Genomic DNA, 17,173 nt, shown 5'->3' on the forward strand with positions numbered 1-17,173 from the left:
TTGAATCGTAATATTTTTACCAAAAAAATTGATTGAATAGTATCCTATATGCAGCCAAAGAATCCATATCATCGAAAAAAATCTTAATCCGTGTATAATCGGAATACCAGCATCTTCAGATTTCATACTAAATATTATTTTCGTGTTCGAATATGCGGAAAAAGCAAGGAATATTTTACAAAAAAATATGTGGTATTTTAATTTTTTTAGTTTATTCTTGTTATTATCGTTGACCGTTTGAAGTTCTTCTAAAAAAATAAACGTTTTGATATTAAATTATTATTTGTTTGTCCATACGAATTAGCTATAATAACCCGCTCGTTACCCATCACCAATCCGAGGATAGGGTACGTACAAATAATTTCTTATGTAATGAAAATAACTCAAAAGTATGTTGAAAAAATGGATTGCAAATTATAAAATAGATTTACCCATCGATAGAGAATTAAAATTTTTACGGTCTTGAAGACAATTGTTATCTTTCTTCAATCGTTCTTGGTATATCAGGACATCGTAGGTCGTTCCTAGTACCATTAATAGGAATGTGAGTACGACTATTACCCTAAAAAAGACAACAACAAGGAAACATAATTATATTGTATATTTATCGAAGAAATATTATAAATGATAAAAGAATTGTTGATTTACATCATTGTAATGAATGTGCCACTTAATAACCATCGATGGTCATCTATTAGATCTCGTACTTCAATCAACGTAAAATCGGCTGAATATAGTTCTCCTTTAAAAAAAGTTCTCTTCCTCAACACGTTTTCTAGAAGAATAGAAAGTTGATGCTTCGAACAGGATGCTGGTAAACACATACCGAGTATTATCAAATCCTGGGAAAAAGATATCAAAATATTTAATAAGATTGTTAAAATTACTATTTTTATTTTCAATAGAAACTTACTTCCTTGAATACTTTAATGTGGTATTGTAAGGTGCTATTATGTTGAAAATTAGCAGTAAAGAATTTCACTTCAAAAGGTGGAAATTCATCTTCGATACGACGAAATCTCGAATTGTTTCGTAATATCTCTTCCGATAATATGAGATGATCTTCGTTTTTTGCGTATTCGCATTGACTTCTGCTACCCAACCAATAATTATTTCCATAAATGAATCCATTATTTAAATCACCGCTCGCATCAATTACTTGATAAAAGAAATAAAATACAAATTTCATCTATTTGTAGATCGAAATTAATAATTATGTGCGACTCAGGAAGAAGAAACCATTTTGGTAGTCGAAAGAAAGTTTATTTTTAAACTTTTTTTTTTAATAAATAGAGTAATATAAATTAATTAAAGCTTTATATGCTTTTTATTTCTCATTAGGTAGAAAAATTAGCAAAGCGTAAGCATTTCATATGGTCGTTTACTAATAACATATTAATGTAAACTTTAATAAATTATTTATTTGTCTTTTTCATATGGTTACGGTCAATGCTAGAATATGTACATTGTTTGCAACTCAAAATTTAAACGTTCAAGAAGACTTAAAATGAATTGTCAATCTACAATTTTAAAATTAGAAAGAAGAAAATGTATTTTAAATAGTCGAAATGTTAAATGGAAGCTATACAAAGTTCGAATCATTTGGAAACGATCCTTTTCCTGTGAAAAAATATTTATAATAAGAAGAAAACTTTTTTTCTTTAAAATATTGTACCTTCCTTGACTTTCGAACTTACTTATTTAAATTTTTGCCTTATAAAATAATCATACCAAAAAGATCGTTTATAGTAAAACGAATAATTATTTTCTACAATAATATTATAAATTCCTAATTATAGAAATTATCTCGTTGTTTTCACGTACCTCTTAAGCTCCAGAATAACTGCTGATCGATGGCTTCTCGAAACTCGATCAGTTCCTTTCCACATTGAGTTGAATTTAAAAGTTCTGCGTTTGCTAGCATTGCATAAACTGGCAACGTACGGATCTTCAATTCTTTCGTTTCATCTGCTGTACAGTAATTAAGAAAGAAAATAAGTGCTGCGAAATAATTTAAGAATTGGAATATTGGACGTTCCATTTTCCCTATGTGATGTTGTTCTGATGTACTTTCGTTGTATTTATTTTGCTCCTATATAATACTCGTCGAAAAGAATTTATTCTTACGCTACTTTAACTTTTTTTAAAAGTATTCCTTTTGTTTTCACACTGGATGATTTCAATTGAATAGTGTTGAACGGTACTCCAATGTTTTTTCTTATCGTTGAAAATGCACTCACGGGTGAATGTTGGGAATCGTTTATTTGTGAGGAATGAGGATAGGTGAAGTAAATTAAAATATAATTTTTAAGCATAGTCACAGTACTAGAAAGTACAAATTATTTGGCTCGTCAGGGAGAAGCCTTTCGGCATAAAAACCCTGGTTGAAGTATACAGTTGACGATGATATTGCTCTAACTTGCCTATCGGCAGCTATCGACGATGACGATATTCCAAAGGCAGACTAGAATTCTGACCACGTGTGCCTTCTTCCTTTTTAGCTGGTTGTTCCGCTGATGTATCCGTTGCGCAGGAGTGTAGCTCTCTTCGATGTGATTGCTCACTGGTTCGTGGTTAAATAGGGAAGCGTGAGAGAACACGCAGCTTTTATAGAAAAAGGCGATGAAACTCGCGGACTAATTGCCGAAAAAACAGATAACGTAGTTATAGATGTATATAATTGGCCTAAAAGAAATGGTGGGAGAACGCGCGTTAAATGAACGAAGGTACTCTTACAAGGGGATCGCTGCCCGCCTTGGTTTTACCACTGAACTAAGATGCTTCCTTGTCGCTATGTCTCGACACGTCCCAATGTTCTCACTCACTCACTTCTGTAGGATATGCAATAAAAAATACTTTCTCTTGAGGTTTCGCAAACAAGGTTCGTTTTTTTCGACGGATTGCCATTAACATCAAGATTCGATTTAAAAACACCGCGCTTATACGCCGATATATCTATATATACAGAACGATTGACACTCGATTGCCAAAATGAAAAATGCTTGCTACCAAAAGAAAAAATTGAAAGGGAGAAATATCGTTTTCATGTCTCACTCGCACTCGTATTCAATGCCGAGAGGCCCGAAGATTGGTAAAGGTCCTTCGTTCGAGAACTAGTACACCCGTCGCTCGCAGGCACACTAGCCCGCTCGCGTATGAAAACCGCCGTTACATAACGAATGATTATCATAAATTATAAAAGAATTTAACTGGTTTTTTTTATCTTATCCAGAAATTTAAATATTAAATATGTATAATAGAGAATTTGAACGGGTATAAATTCTACTTCAACGTTGTTTTGAACAAGTTGGACGTTTCGTCCCTTTATTGGGACTTCATCAGCAACTGAAATTTATAAAAAAATGCCTTATAAAATAATCATACCAAAAATATCGTTTATAGTAAAATTAATAATTATTTTCTACAATAATATTATAAATTCCTAATAATATAAATTATCTCGTACCTTTTAAGTTCCGTAATATTTGCTGATCGATGGCTTCTCGAAATTCGATCAGTTCCTTTCCACATTGAGTTGAATTTAAAAGTTCTGCGTTTGCTAGCATTGCATAAACTGGCAACGTACGGATTTTCAATTCTTTCGTTTCATCTGCCGTACAATAATTAAGAAAGAAAATAAATGCTGCGAAATAACTTAGCAATTGAAATACTGGACGATCCATGTTCTCTATGTGATGTTGTTGTGATGTACTCTTGTTGTATTTTTTTTGCTCCTATATAATACTCGTCGAAAAAATCTATTTTTGCGATACTTTCACTTTTTTGAAAAGTATTCCTTTTGTTTTTACACTGGACGAGCAAAAATATTGCGAGATAATACAAAGTAATAACAATATAAATATTTAGAAGGAAAGAAACATAAAATAAAGATAAACGAACGATATTACTTAAACCTATACTTGAATAATAATACACGACGACCGTGAAACTGAGTACACGCACTGGGAAGATTTCACACCACCTGACGGAAAAACTACAACTATTTGATTGCATTTCGAAGGATGTCTTTTTATAATCTATCTCTCCTATAATAATTGCCTCTTCCATTTTAATAAATAATATTAACATAACGATTATGAGTGTCATTGTTGACGTCACAAATATGACAAAAACGTGTATACTTGGGTGAATTAATAAAGTTTTTTTTAACATATAGATCTTCGTCCATCGTTTTTAATAAAAATAAATGATTCAATCGATCGATGGTTATAAAACATAATAGTTTGCATTAATTTGATAATTACCAGTTCATGTAATTTAGAAAGGAATAAGATTAAAAGGTAAGTTATAATCACGAAATATTGCGTGTGAATTACCAAGTACTAACTCCAAGTCATACGCTGCAAATATTCCTATAGATAAATAATATTATTCCTATTACTAATTAATATATACGCCAATTTTTAACATTTCTATAAGCATTGGTCCATACCATATCCTGTAAACTAAAAAAATGTTGAATATAAAGGATATTTCTCCACCAATATTTCGAACAATTTTCATGTGAAGCTTCCGTTATAAAAAAACAGCAAGGTTTTCTATACAACGTTGTATCCATTTGCTGTAATTCGGTTAATATAAAGTCAGTCGGAATCAACCTAAAACGGTAGAAGTAGCAAAAAATAAGTAAGACATATTTAAAATAATTATATTTTTAATTTTGAGTAATAAAAAAACTGTTTATATTTCGAAATAAAAATAAATATAATTGAATGCAGTCAAAGTAAATAAAAAAGTCAAAAGTAATTTTATTTATATTGGATACTGTTAAGATAATAGTAATTTCCATACTACTTATACTAGGTATTAAGTAGTATAAGTAGAGTGTGTATTTAGGCATGTACGCGCAACGGTAACAGCTAAGCTTTAAAGAAGACGCGTAACGGAAGTAAGAAGATAAGATGGCCAAGTACCAGAGATATGCTAGTACTGAGTAGTAAGATAACCTAAGTACATGTTCTGTGTATCCATAAGTATATATGTAATCCATAAGAATAAAATATTAAATAATGTTAAAATAATAATAGAAAGAATCTGATAAGGTGATGAGTTAATATATTTTACCACAGTGGACCTCACATTTCTCAACAGATATATTTTAAGCAATTTGTATAAAGCAAAATTCTTAAGAATACCCTGATAGGTTCATTCAATCTATAAAATGTGCTTCAGTTAATTCTGTTTAGTTAAAATAGAGAAAAGAACGAAAGCTATATAAAATTGTGATAAAATTAGAAAAGGAGATATCTTCGAATAATTTCGTAGTTTTTAAGTGAACTTTGATCGGATATAGATACGCACTGAATGTTCTCGAAATATGCGTAATCATAGTGGTGCAAGAATTAATATTCGAACAAACAAAAACTTGACAATGGTTAAACTACTCTAGGTCAATTATTTTCAGAACGATTGGACAATACTTTTTGCTATCCTTTCGCATTTAATTGTCGGTTTTTTGTATAATAATCATATTAATATATAATATATTAATATATAGATATATTTTTTTTATAGGGAAAGTGTGACCTTCTGGAATTGTGAGCTTCTCTTAGGCATTGGCCACAATGCCAAGTGGTTTTTAATAACGTAAGAAAAAAAATAATTATATTTAATTTCTCTATATTTCTTTTTAATTATATGTTACCTATATAGATCTAATTTTGACTACTGATACTTTCTTAATAGTAATACATATTGTTAACGAAATTATTATTCAATTACGATTAATGAATTATTTGATTATTTGACTTGATTGTTAACTATTATATTATACAAATTATGAATATCTATAAATGGTAATGCAGGAATCGTATAATGTAATGTCTGCAGAGTTTGTTTCTTGTAACAAATTCTATTAATCGATAAGACAGAGATCTTTTTAAATATGAATGTATATTTTATATATATTGTAGTTAATTTACTAAAGTGTATGTATAAGTTGTACACCATTTGATACACGTTTAATTGAAAGTATTATACAATAAAAGATTCTTAATTTTTTTAATGAAGAAATTTTCATACCTAAGAATAATTGACGCGTTTCCTCGCGCGTTCCTTCAGTCGATAAGTTAGAAATTTCCGCCGATATGTGAATTTTGTTATTACCTATTTTTACTTTTTTTTTATGTATATGTAATTTATTTGTTTAACAATAATTTTAAGATCACAAAGATTTAATAATTTAATTTATTAATAATTCACTTTTAAATATTCGCGCGATAACGAATTCCCTCAGTGTAATGGTCAGGGGAAATTAGTCGAATACTGCAGCATCAATCGGAAAGTTCCAAGATGGTGTCGCAGATTGATAGGAAAGAAGTAGAAATCATGATGCTCTAATATATGCGTGATGGTTTACGACTTTCATGGAGAGGGAAATGGCGTCTCCTCCCTAAATAGGCGTTACGAAAGGGAGAAGTGTGCCCTATTGGTCGTGAGCGTTCCTTATTCGTTGCATAAGTATAAATATGATGTCTTTCGTGGAAGGACTAAGCCATGATCGAAAAGGAGAGGGAAACCTTTGTTGCTCTTCGTTATTCAGAATGTTGCCAGTTCTAAGGAATTTTGTAATATTTTTGCACGATTGACGATTTTGAAGTGTCTTATCATCAATATTAGGTTCATATTCAGCGACTCCAAAAACCCTTAAATACTAACTTATTAAAATGTTGAACTACATATACATTTTTCAGCAACGTTTTGGTGATTTAGGGCTATTGTGCGCCGATGGATGATGAATTGAGAGGGCTGTTGATTCAGGTTTGATTGGCTAGCAAACTAAGCCCTTGTTCCCAGGGACAAAACCGGACATTCAAATTTATCATTCGAACTTTCCTCGTGTTATGGTTAACACCGGTCGTTACTTCGGCTTTGGAAAAAAATAAATCCTATTAGAAAGGACCGTCCTGGATATAAATTACTAGAATCTCGGTAATCAATAGACGGGAGAAACATATAAATAGATGTCAGGTTGATAAAAATAGTTAAATAGTCAGAAATAAAAGAAAAAAGAAAAATAATAAAGGTCAAGTAGGTCAAGATTATAAGAAAATAGAAAGTAAATAGTTGATAAGTAGGTAAATCTAGCTGCATCTGTTCCCTTTTTCATTAGTCCTTGTTCTGATCCACGGGCTTCCTCTTCCTTCGGTTCCTTTCCCAGTTAGAATGAACCAAGTAGCATCTTTAACACTAGGTTTGCGAGACCCGTTAATTTGTCGGAATTCAAACTTTGCAATGAAATATCTCGAAAATCGCTTGATCGATTTCAACCGTTTTCTTCTTAATAACGAAAAAAAGAAATAAGAAAGCAAAGAAAAAGAACGAATAGAAAAAATAAGAAAAAAAGGTAAACATACTTATTACCGCTGCCAAGATAAGATATAGGTATCGGCGACGTGAAGAACATACACACACTGTAGCTACTTTGACCACTACACTACTACAGCCAAAAAAATACGTTAATAAATTTTTTTTTCTATTTTTTCAATAATATTTTATAATCATTTTATAAGAAATATAATTAAAAAGAAAAATGCATTTATATTATAGGCAGTGCGAATTTATTTTTGGCTTACGATATAAATTTTATTAAGAAAAATTTACTACTCTTATTTTTTTCGCGGTGTTCTTTGTTAGAGTCAGCGTTTCGGCTCCGTAAGTTAGTACAGGTAAAATACATTGGTCGAAGACTTTCTTCTTAAGACACATGGGAATATCAAATCTTAAGATGAAGCTCAATCTTCCAAAGGCTGCCCATCTAAGACCTATTCTTCTGCAAATTTCGCAGGTTTGATTATCCCTTCCCAATCGAATCTCGTGGCCTAAGTATTTGTAGGAGTATACTTGCTCAATGTTTAAGTTGTTCACTGTGTTGTTCACTGTTAGGTTTTCATTGGCAACGAGATTTGTCATGAATTTTTTTTTGCCTATATTGATTTTCAGCCCAACCTCTCTGGATGCTAGGTTCAGCTCGCTCATCATTTTTTGCGCTTCTTTGAGATCATTCGTAATTAATATCAGATCATCGGCGAAGCGAAGGAGACTAAGCTTTTCACCATTAATGTTGATGCTGAGGTTCTCGATGTTTGTGCATTTTACATGTACTCTAAAAGGTTAGTAAATAATTTGGGGGAGATGACATCCCCTTGCCGCACACCTCTCTCTATTTGGAAGCTAGGAGTATCTTAATGAAGTCTAATGACAGCATTTGCGTTCTTGTATAATTGTTTAATGATGTCGATGTAGCGATGATCAATTCTGCAATCAGCGAGGGCACTAAGCATATTTTGGTGGTCTATTGTGTCAAAAGCTTTTTCATAGTCTACAAAAATAAGAACTAACGGTTTATTATACTCTATGCATTTTTCAATGAGGATTTTGATTGTATGGAGATGATCATTTGTGCCATAGCCCTTAAGAAATCCTGCCTGCTCAATAGGTTAATAAAGATCGAGTTTAGCTGTCAACCTTTTGGTGATTATTCTCATAGATAGCTCATATATCTGCGATAGCAGGCTAATTGGTCTGTAGTTTTTTATTTGGGCTATATTACCTATCTTGTGTAGAAGTATTATGATGGACTTATTCCATTGATTAGGTGTTACGGAGTTTCTTAAACAAGCGTTGTATAGCTTACATAGTATTTTTAGAAGTGCTGATCCTCCTAGTTTTATATTTTCGGTGCTAATTTCGTCATCTCCTGGTGATTTATTGTTTTTCATGTCTTTTAAGCAATTGTTTATTTCGTCTTGAGTGATTTCTGGGATGTCTTCTGATCCCTGGTTTGGTATCTCGGGAATGCCTACGCCAATTTCTGTTGTTGTAGTTTTCTTATAGAGTTCCGCATAGAAGTTTCTCACGATTTGCAGGATGTTTCGCTTATTTGTGGTGGTTTGTCCATTCTTGTTGTCAATTATCTTACTTAATTGTTTTTTACCCTCAGACAATTTTTTCCTAAGCACTTTCGTTCCCCTATTTTCCTCTATCACCGTGGTTATTTCCTCTGTTTTGTGTAGCCTTATTCCAGTCAACGCGGGCCTTTTCCTCCATGTCTCAGGAAAGAGGGTAAGAACTTGATATAAGGGTAAATAGACGACGCTGAATCGAATGGTGCTAATTTTTTTGCGGTAAGAAGTGCCGTTTTTGAGAAAAAGGGTAAAAAAGGATAAAAATTGGTAAAAAATGGCTTTATCTTAGAATCTAGGCATTTAATCAAAAAAAGTTTCAAACAAAAGTTGTAGAGAATTAAAATATACATAAAAAATGTTCTATGAGTTATCTTCGTATTTTCAAAAATAAGCGAATAGAATTGGATTGAAGATGGGAAAATAATTGTAAGAGTGGGGAAGCAAGTCCCGCCTCTCAGTCGGCTTTTACACGCAAGCGGGCTAGTGTGCGTGCGAGCGTCCGTGTGCACTAATACACAAACGAAGGATCTTCGGCAATCTTCGGGACTCTCGGTCTTGAATGAAAGTGCGAGTGAGAGAACAAACCAATATTTCTCTCTTTTTATTTATCATGCGATAACGAGTATTATTGTCCTTGGCCATCGATTGTTGAGCGTTCTGATATTTCTCTTTTTATATTTTTTCTTTCAGTAGCAAGAATTTTACGTCTTGGCCATCGAGCGTCGAGCGTTTTGTATACGAGTGCGAGTGAGAAAGAAAACCGATATTTCTCTCTTTCTATTTTTTCATTTGGTAGCCAGAATTTTACGTCTTGGCCATCGTGCGTCGAGCGTTTTGTATATCTATATATCGGCGTATAAGCGCGGCATTTTTAAATCGAATCTTGATGCTTATGGCACGCCGTTTCTTTATTTATTGTCAAAAATAATGAACCTTGAGTAAAAAAAAAATAATTCATTTTAACAGAAACTATTATTATTTAGTTGAGAGTAAAAATAATGAATTAATTTTGTGTCTCGCCATAAAATTAATTAGAATAATTAATTGATGTAAATTCTTTGTCTCACAAAAATTTATTTGTATAATTAATTGAATACGTATTCTTTGTAAGACGAAATTTAAAATTTAAATATTTTTCCTAATAAATTACGTATTTTATAAAATTTTAAATTACTGATTTTTTGTCTAGTAAAAATTTATTAGTGTATCAAATTGAATACATATTTGAAAAAGAAGAATCTTATATCTACACATAAAATTAATTCAAGATATACAGGAAAGGATATTCTAAAAACATGGAATTTATTTTTTGGCTAGACATATATTATTTTAATTCATTTTTATTATTTTATAAGAAAACAGTAATGCATTCTTATTCATCTTCAAAGTCTTAAGAATTGTACGAAAAAAATTGAATACTCCTTAAGTGGTGCGCTAGCGTAAGTAGTATCGTCTTCGCTACCGTGAACCGGTTATTAAAGTTCTATTCTTCGTAGGGGAATTATTTTTTTTATATTAAGTGTAAGTATATCTAATTATAGTAATTATAACATAAGTGTAATTTTTATATCTTATTATAGGGAGTTGAGCCATTTACTACCTCGTTACCGATCCTTACATTGAAGTCCCCGAGTATTACAGTCTCGTCTTGTCTAGGTATGTTGTCTAGGTACGCTTGCAGCAATTCGTAGAATTCTTTTTTCTCCTTTTGTGGTTTGATATCATTTGGGGACATATACATTGATTATGTGTGTCAGTGTCTTTTTTTGGAGCTGTAGCGTTACCTGTAGAATCCTATCGCTGATGTATTTGGACTCTAGTAAGTTATTTTCATATCCCTCGTGTACTAGTAGGCCCATTCCCAAAGTGGCTTTCCCATTTTTGTTTTTTCCGCTATAGAACAGGACCTATTTTCCATATCTAAAGTTTCCTTTGCCTTTTTTTTTAGTTTCAGAGAGAGCACAGATATCTAGTCTGCGTTTTTCTATTTCTCCTAGTACTTTCTGGTCTTTATTGTTTATGGAAGTTACATTCCAGTATTATATTCTTAGCGCTTTCATTTTCTTCCGTTTTGGGCACGTTCTTTTTTTTCTTGCCAAGTCGTCACCGATATTTTCCGTCCGATATTTCCGTCCATCGATATTTTCCGAGATTTATCGACTTACTTCAGGGTATAAATTTCATGTCGCTGTGCGCGCGCATCATAAATACTAACTAACTCCATCCTGTCAATTTCATGTCACTGTGCGTGGCGCATGGTAAGAATTCGCACTTATGATTTTTTTTCTTACGCGTCTAAAGAAGTAAACTTTAAAAATACGCATGTTTTTTGTTCAAGTATTTCATCCATTCCTTCATCAAGGAAACATACGGCATTTCGAACATCAACGATACAACGTAAGCACAAATGTAATTTACTACTATGAATCCAACACCTAAGATTAACTGTAAAACAAAGCAAAAAAACATAATGACAGTTAATTAAAATTCATATAAATCTATTAATATAAACAAACAAGTAAGAATAATACATACGTATGGGAGATCATCAAAGTGAGGGGAAGTTTCACTGTATAAGTTCATAGAAGTTATAAGAATTGGATTAATCAAAAAAGCTCCGTAAGTCAACCTACTTAATGGCATCCAAACCTTCCACGAAAGAATACGATTCACTATACCTAAAATGCGAATTGATTTGATTAATAACGATAAGAAAGTAATAATATCGAGTTATACAATCGAATCAGATATTTATTTATACCCCCATTATTTGTACAACACGCTATTAATATCCATGCTATACCAATTGCCCATACATTTCTACCGAGAGCAACGTAAATAGCAGCAGCTAAAACTGATAATCTATTCTGATATAATCCAAACAGTACTGATAAATTGCATAAACTGCCCAGTATCCAAAAGAGTATTATTGTTTTCTAAAATCAGTTATATCAACATTAGAGTCATCATCAACAGCATCAATAAAATAATTTGATCGTGAAGTATTTGTAAGCGACAAGAGATCAGAAGATGTGTTTACTTTTTTCCATAATAGTTTGTTGTTTAATTTCAAAAGAATATACGCAGTAATCACACCCACTAGGTAAGGTCCTATCCTAACCAATGGTGAATAATACAGCTCTTTCCCAAGATTGTATTGTCTTTCTAAACTGTAATGCAAAAAATCGTTAATTTATTAATCAATTAACCCTATCATTAAAGTATACTTTGGCGCGAGTATCTTTTTATACGAGTTCGCTCGGACATATTGACTTTAAATAGAAAACAGCCCATATATAGGGTCTTTCACTTGACTAGACAACCTATATAATCTAGAGTGTCATACCTACATCTAATGTTGATAATATGTTAGTAAGTGTCGAACAAAAAAAATATACATATAATAATTAATAAATTATTTCATATAAGTAAGGCAAGTATTTAGATACTTTCGTTAGTCACTAGTAAGTCCGTAAGTCGCTAATAACGAATGAGTTTAATGCAATAAATTGCATATAACTGTCGATGTATTACTGAGAGCAGAAAGATAGAAATCTCAATTTTTCACGGATTTTTTAATAACAACAGCTTCAAATTTCTTTCTTTCAGACACGACAAATTCTCCACTGAAACCTATTATTTGGATTAAACGAAATCATATTTGCATTCAGTAAAATAACCCAGCAATCTGTGAAATACTAGCTCATTATAAATAATTACATTTTTAAGTAAACTTAAACTATACATTACCGGACATATGTATAATAATTAATATTGATATTTACGTATTTGTATATTTATAAATGTAGGATATATAGCCAGAAAGAATTATGGATGAGGTAAACAATAATCCCATTAAACTGGCTGCTACTTTAAAGTACCTGAAATAAAATTATGTTTGATCAAATAAAATTATTTTCGCTTAAAAAGAACTTTTTATAGAAAAAAATGTAGAATGCCTTACATTGAAGATAAGAATAACAGAAAATTTACTGTAAGGAAGTATTGCATATCGTTCGCTAAATACCAACTCCAACTCATACACTGCAAAGATCGGTATTGATAAGTAATATTGTATCTATATTATTACCTTAATCATAGAAGAATTTTGAAAATTGCTATTCACATAGGTCCATACCATATCTTGTACACTAAAAAGATTATGAATATAGAGGATATTTCTCCACCAATATTTCTGACAATTTTCGTGTGATCGTTCCGTTATATAGAAGAGCGATGTTTTACTGTACCATGTTACATTTATCTGCTCTAATCCGATTAATATCATGAAAGTAGGTGACAATCTAAAATAGCAGAAGTAGAAAAAATACGTAAGATATTCCAAATAATTATAACTCTAATTTTGATCCAATTTATGTAAAAATTCATAAATCTTTGATATTCGGATATCCAAGTAAATAAAATTTAATATACAGTCCAGGTAAATTGAAAAAATATATCTAAAAATATGATTAATATTAGTGATCTCAGAACCGTTTATCCGTTGTCAATTGAGCTTTTATCAAATATAGATAAAGATCGAATTTTTTTGAAATATGCATCATCGTTTTAGTATAAGAATCAACACTCAATCAATGTCACTTACAACGGATAAACTACCCTAAATCGTTTATTTCTAGAACTTTCTTTGTCCTTTCATAATTTGTCGTTTTTTTTTTCTCTAAGCTTCAAATAACTTCAAACATCCACCTCTCTGCTTTTTTTTATTTTTGTATTAATATTTTGGAATCGGTTATTATAAACCCGTATGTTTCTATGCACATATATAAATGTACTCAAACAAAAAATCGTGTTTATGAAAAATCAACATAGGGGTCACTAATATAGTTAATATTATTTATATAATAAAAAAAATGTTTTTATTGTCCTCGGATTTGAAAAACTTACACATAAATTACTTTAATTATATTAGATTTATGGAATTAAAAAAAATGGTCTTACCTAATAAACCTCTTCAAGAGAGCGAGAAAATATAATTTTGTTACATTTAAAAAATTATGCGGTGCACGTATATCATTGCCCATAACTTTTTTTAAATACAAATAGGAGACAAGAAATCCACCAAAACAAAAAAATGTATCTACTGCCAGAGTCCCACTGTATATTACGTAGAAAAATAAATCATCTAATTTTTTCAATAGAAAAAACCTATTGTCTATTATTAAACATAACAAAAAATATAAGAGAATTAATATACAAGCATATATATATTTAATTGAAATATCTTACTTTAATGTAAATTAAATTGAATCGTAATATTTTTACCAAAAAAATTGATTGAAAAGTATCCTGTATGCATCGAAATAATCCATATCATCGAAAAAAATCTTAATCCGTGTATAATCGGAATACCAGCATCTTCAGATTTCATACCAAATATTATTTTCGTGTTCGAATATGCGGAAAAAGCTAGAAATATTTTACAAAAAAATCTATGGTATTTTAATTTTTTTAGTTGATCCTTTTTATTATCGTTTAGCGTTTGAAGTTCTTCTAAAAAAATAAACGTTTTGATATTAAATTATTATTTGTTTGTCCATACGAATTTGCTATAATAACCCGCTCGTTACCCATCACCAATCCGAAGATAGGGTACGTACAAATAATTTCTTATGTAATGAAAATAACTCAAAAGTATGTTGAAAAAATGGATTGCAAATTATAAAATAGATTTACCGATCGATAGAGAATTAACATTTTTACGGTCTTGAAGACAATTGTTATCTTTCTTCAATCGTTCTTGGTATATCAGGACATCGTAGGTCGTTCCTATTATCATTAATAGGAATGTGAGAACGACTATTACCCTAAAAAAGACAACAACAAGGATAATTATATTGTACAAAGATAATTCTATTGTATATTTAACGAAGGAATATCATAAATAATAAAAGAATTGTTGATTTACATCATTGTAATAAATGTGCCACTTAATAACCACCGATGGTCATCTATTAGATCTCGTACTTCAACCAACGTAAAATCGGCTAAATATAGTTCTCCTTTAGAAAAAGTTCTCTTCCTCAACACGTTTTCTAGAAGAATAAAAAGTTGTTTTTTCGAACAGGATGCTGGTAAACACATACCAAGTATTATCAAATCCTGGGAAAAAAATATCAAAATATTTAATAAGATTGTTAAAATCACTATTTTTATTTTTAATAGAAACTTACTTCCTTGAATATTTCAATGTGGTATTGTAAGGTGCTATTGTGTTGAAAATTAGCAGCAAAGAATTTCACTTCAAAAGGTGGAAATTCATCTTCGATATGACGAAATCTCGAATTGTTTCGTAATATCTCTTCCGATAATATTAGATGATCTCCGTTTTTTGCGTATTCGCATTGACTTCTACTACCCAACCAATAATTATTTCCATAAATGAATCCATTATTTAAATCGCTGCTCGCATCGATTACTTGATAAAAGAAATAAAATACAAATTTCATCTTTTTGTTGATCGAAATTATTTATTATGTGCGACTCAGGAAGAAGAAACCATTTGGTTAGTCGAAAGTAAGCTGATTTTTAAACTGATTTTTTTTAATAATTAGAGTCATCTAAATTAATTATAGCTTTTTATGCTTTTTATTTCGCATTATGTAGTAAAATTTGCAAAGCGTAAGCTTTTTATAAGATCGTTTATTAATAGCATATTAATGTAAATTTTAATAAATTATTTAATTGTTTGTTTCATATGGTCACAGGCAATGCTAGAATATGTACATTGTTTGCAACTCAACATTTAAACTTTCAATAAGATTTAAAATGAATTGTCAATCCACAACTTTAAAATTAGAAAAAAGAAAATGTATTTTAAATAGTCGAAATGTTAAATGGAAGCTATACAAAGTTCGAATCATTTGGAAACGATCCTTTTCCTGTGAAAAAATATTTAAAAAAAGAAGAAAACTTTTTTTCTTTAAAATATTGTTCCTTCCTTGACCTTCGAACTTACTTATTTAAATTTTTGCCTTATAAAATAATCATACCAAAAATATCGTTTATAGTAAAATGAACAATTATTTTCAACAATAATATTATAAATTCTTAATAATAGAAATTATCTAGTAGCTTTCACGTACCTTTTAAGCTCCACAATAACTGCTGATCGATGGCTTCTCGAAACTCAATGAGTTCCTTTCTACATTGAGTTGAATTTAAAAGTTCTGCGTTTGCTAGCATTGCATAAACTGGCAACGTACGAATTTTCAATTCTTTCGTTTCATCTGCCGTACAATAATTAAGATAGAAAATAAGTGCTGCGAAATAATTTAAGAATTTGAATATTGGACGTTCCATTTTTACTACGTGATATCTTTCTGATGTACTGTTTTTTATTTTTTTTGCTGCTATATAATACTCGTCGAAAAAAATCTATTTTTACGCTACTTTCACTTTTTTAGAAAGTATCTCTTTTGTTTTTACACTGAATGAGTAAAAATTTTGCGAAATAGTACAAAGAAGTAACAATATAAAAGTTTAGAAAGTAAGAACATAAAAAGAATTATTATGATATTACTTGAAACTATATTCGTTTAATAATACAAGACGAATGTGAAAGAACTAAGTACACTAAGTATCACACCACCTAACCGAAAAATTACAACTGTTTGATTGCATTTCTAAGGATGTCTTTTTATAATATATCTCTCCTATAATAATTGCCTCTTCCATTTTAATAAATAATATTAACATAACGATTATGAGTGTCATTGTTGACGTCACAAAATCTTGTATCTTAATTAATCCAATCAACCTGCTTGAAGAATTGTTGTTTTCCATTCCGATTAGTTGTTTATGTCAAGGACTCATTATTTCTTCAATTGAGGAATATTTCTTGTAGTAGAACTTTTTTTAACAGAAATGGTAAAAGAAATGTATTTTCTTTTAAACAATCCTAAATGTTAGCAGAGTGTATTAGATTATTTAGTATACGTCAAATTATTTGGTTAATTATTCGTAGAGGCTACAATTAACGAATAAATTTATTTGTGAATTTTACAGCTTGAAAATAGCTAAACATATGTTTCCAAAACGAATTATTACCATATCTTTGCGTTAGGATTGAAACTTCTCCCAAAAACGGTATACAGTCGATAAATAGTTTTTTTCAAACACTATCTCTTTTGGTCACTGCAGCTTTACATAATTGATACAAATCTTGCAAGATGTACAAGTACACGAAAATGCATTAGCGGTAAAGAATATTCAACGAAAGTTCC

The 17,173-nt window shown here is 30.5% G+C and overlaps 1 protein-coding gene across 1 annotated transcript in view; it reads right to left on the bottom strand.

Annotated features, from left to right (window-relative positions):
• LOC122515474 (nose resistant to fluoxetine protein 6-like) overlaps positions 1–16,542 on the bottom strand; it is a 44,138-nt gene extending 27,596 nt beyond the window's left edge. Inside the window, exons 1-12 of the mRNA XM_043632842.1 lie at positions 16,034–16,542; positions 15,122–15,366; positions 14,857–15,050; positions 14,625–14,755; positions 14,214–14,441; positions 13,890–14,103; positions 13,066–13,231; positions 12,892–12,971; positions 12,713–12,808; positions 11,968–12,097; positions 11,689–11,863; positions 11,463–11,605 (exon numbers count right to left, since the gene is read on the bottom strand). Coding sequence (XP_043488777.1) covers positions 11,463–11,605; positions 11,689–11,863; positions 11,968–12,097; positions 12,713–12,808; positions 12,892–12,971; positions 13,066–13,231; positions 13,890–14,103; positions 14,214–14,441; positions 14,625–14,755; positions 14,857–15,050; positions 15,122–15,366; positions 16,034–16,250 — 2,019 coding nt within the window. The 5' untranslated portion in view covers positions 16,251–16,542. The remainder of the gene's footprint in view (positions 1–11,462; positions 11,606–11,688; positions 11,864–11,967; positions 12,098–12,712; positions 12,809–12,891; positions 12,972–13,065; positions 13,232–13,889; positions 14,104–14,213; positions 14,442–14,624; positions 14,756–14,856; positions 15,051–15,121; positions 15,367–16,033) is intronic.
• Positions 16,543–17,173: the final 631 nt, after the last annotated feature.

The sequence above is a fragment of the Polistes fuscatus genome, unplaced genomic scaffold, assembly GCF_010416935.1.
Source record: "Polistes fuscatus isolate 324 unplaced genomic scaffold, CU_Pfus_HIC Scaffold18, whole genome shotgun sequence".
Taxonomy (NCBI): Eukaryota; Metazoa; Arthropoda; class Insecta; order Hymenoptera; family Vespidae; genus Polistes; species Polistes fuscatus.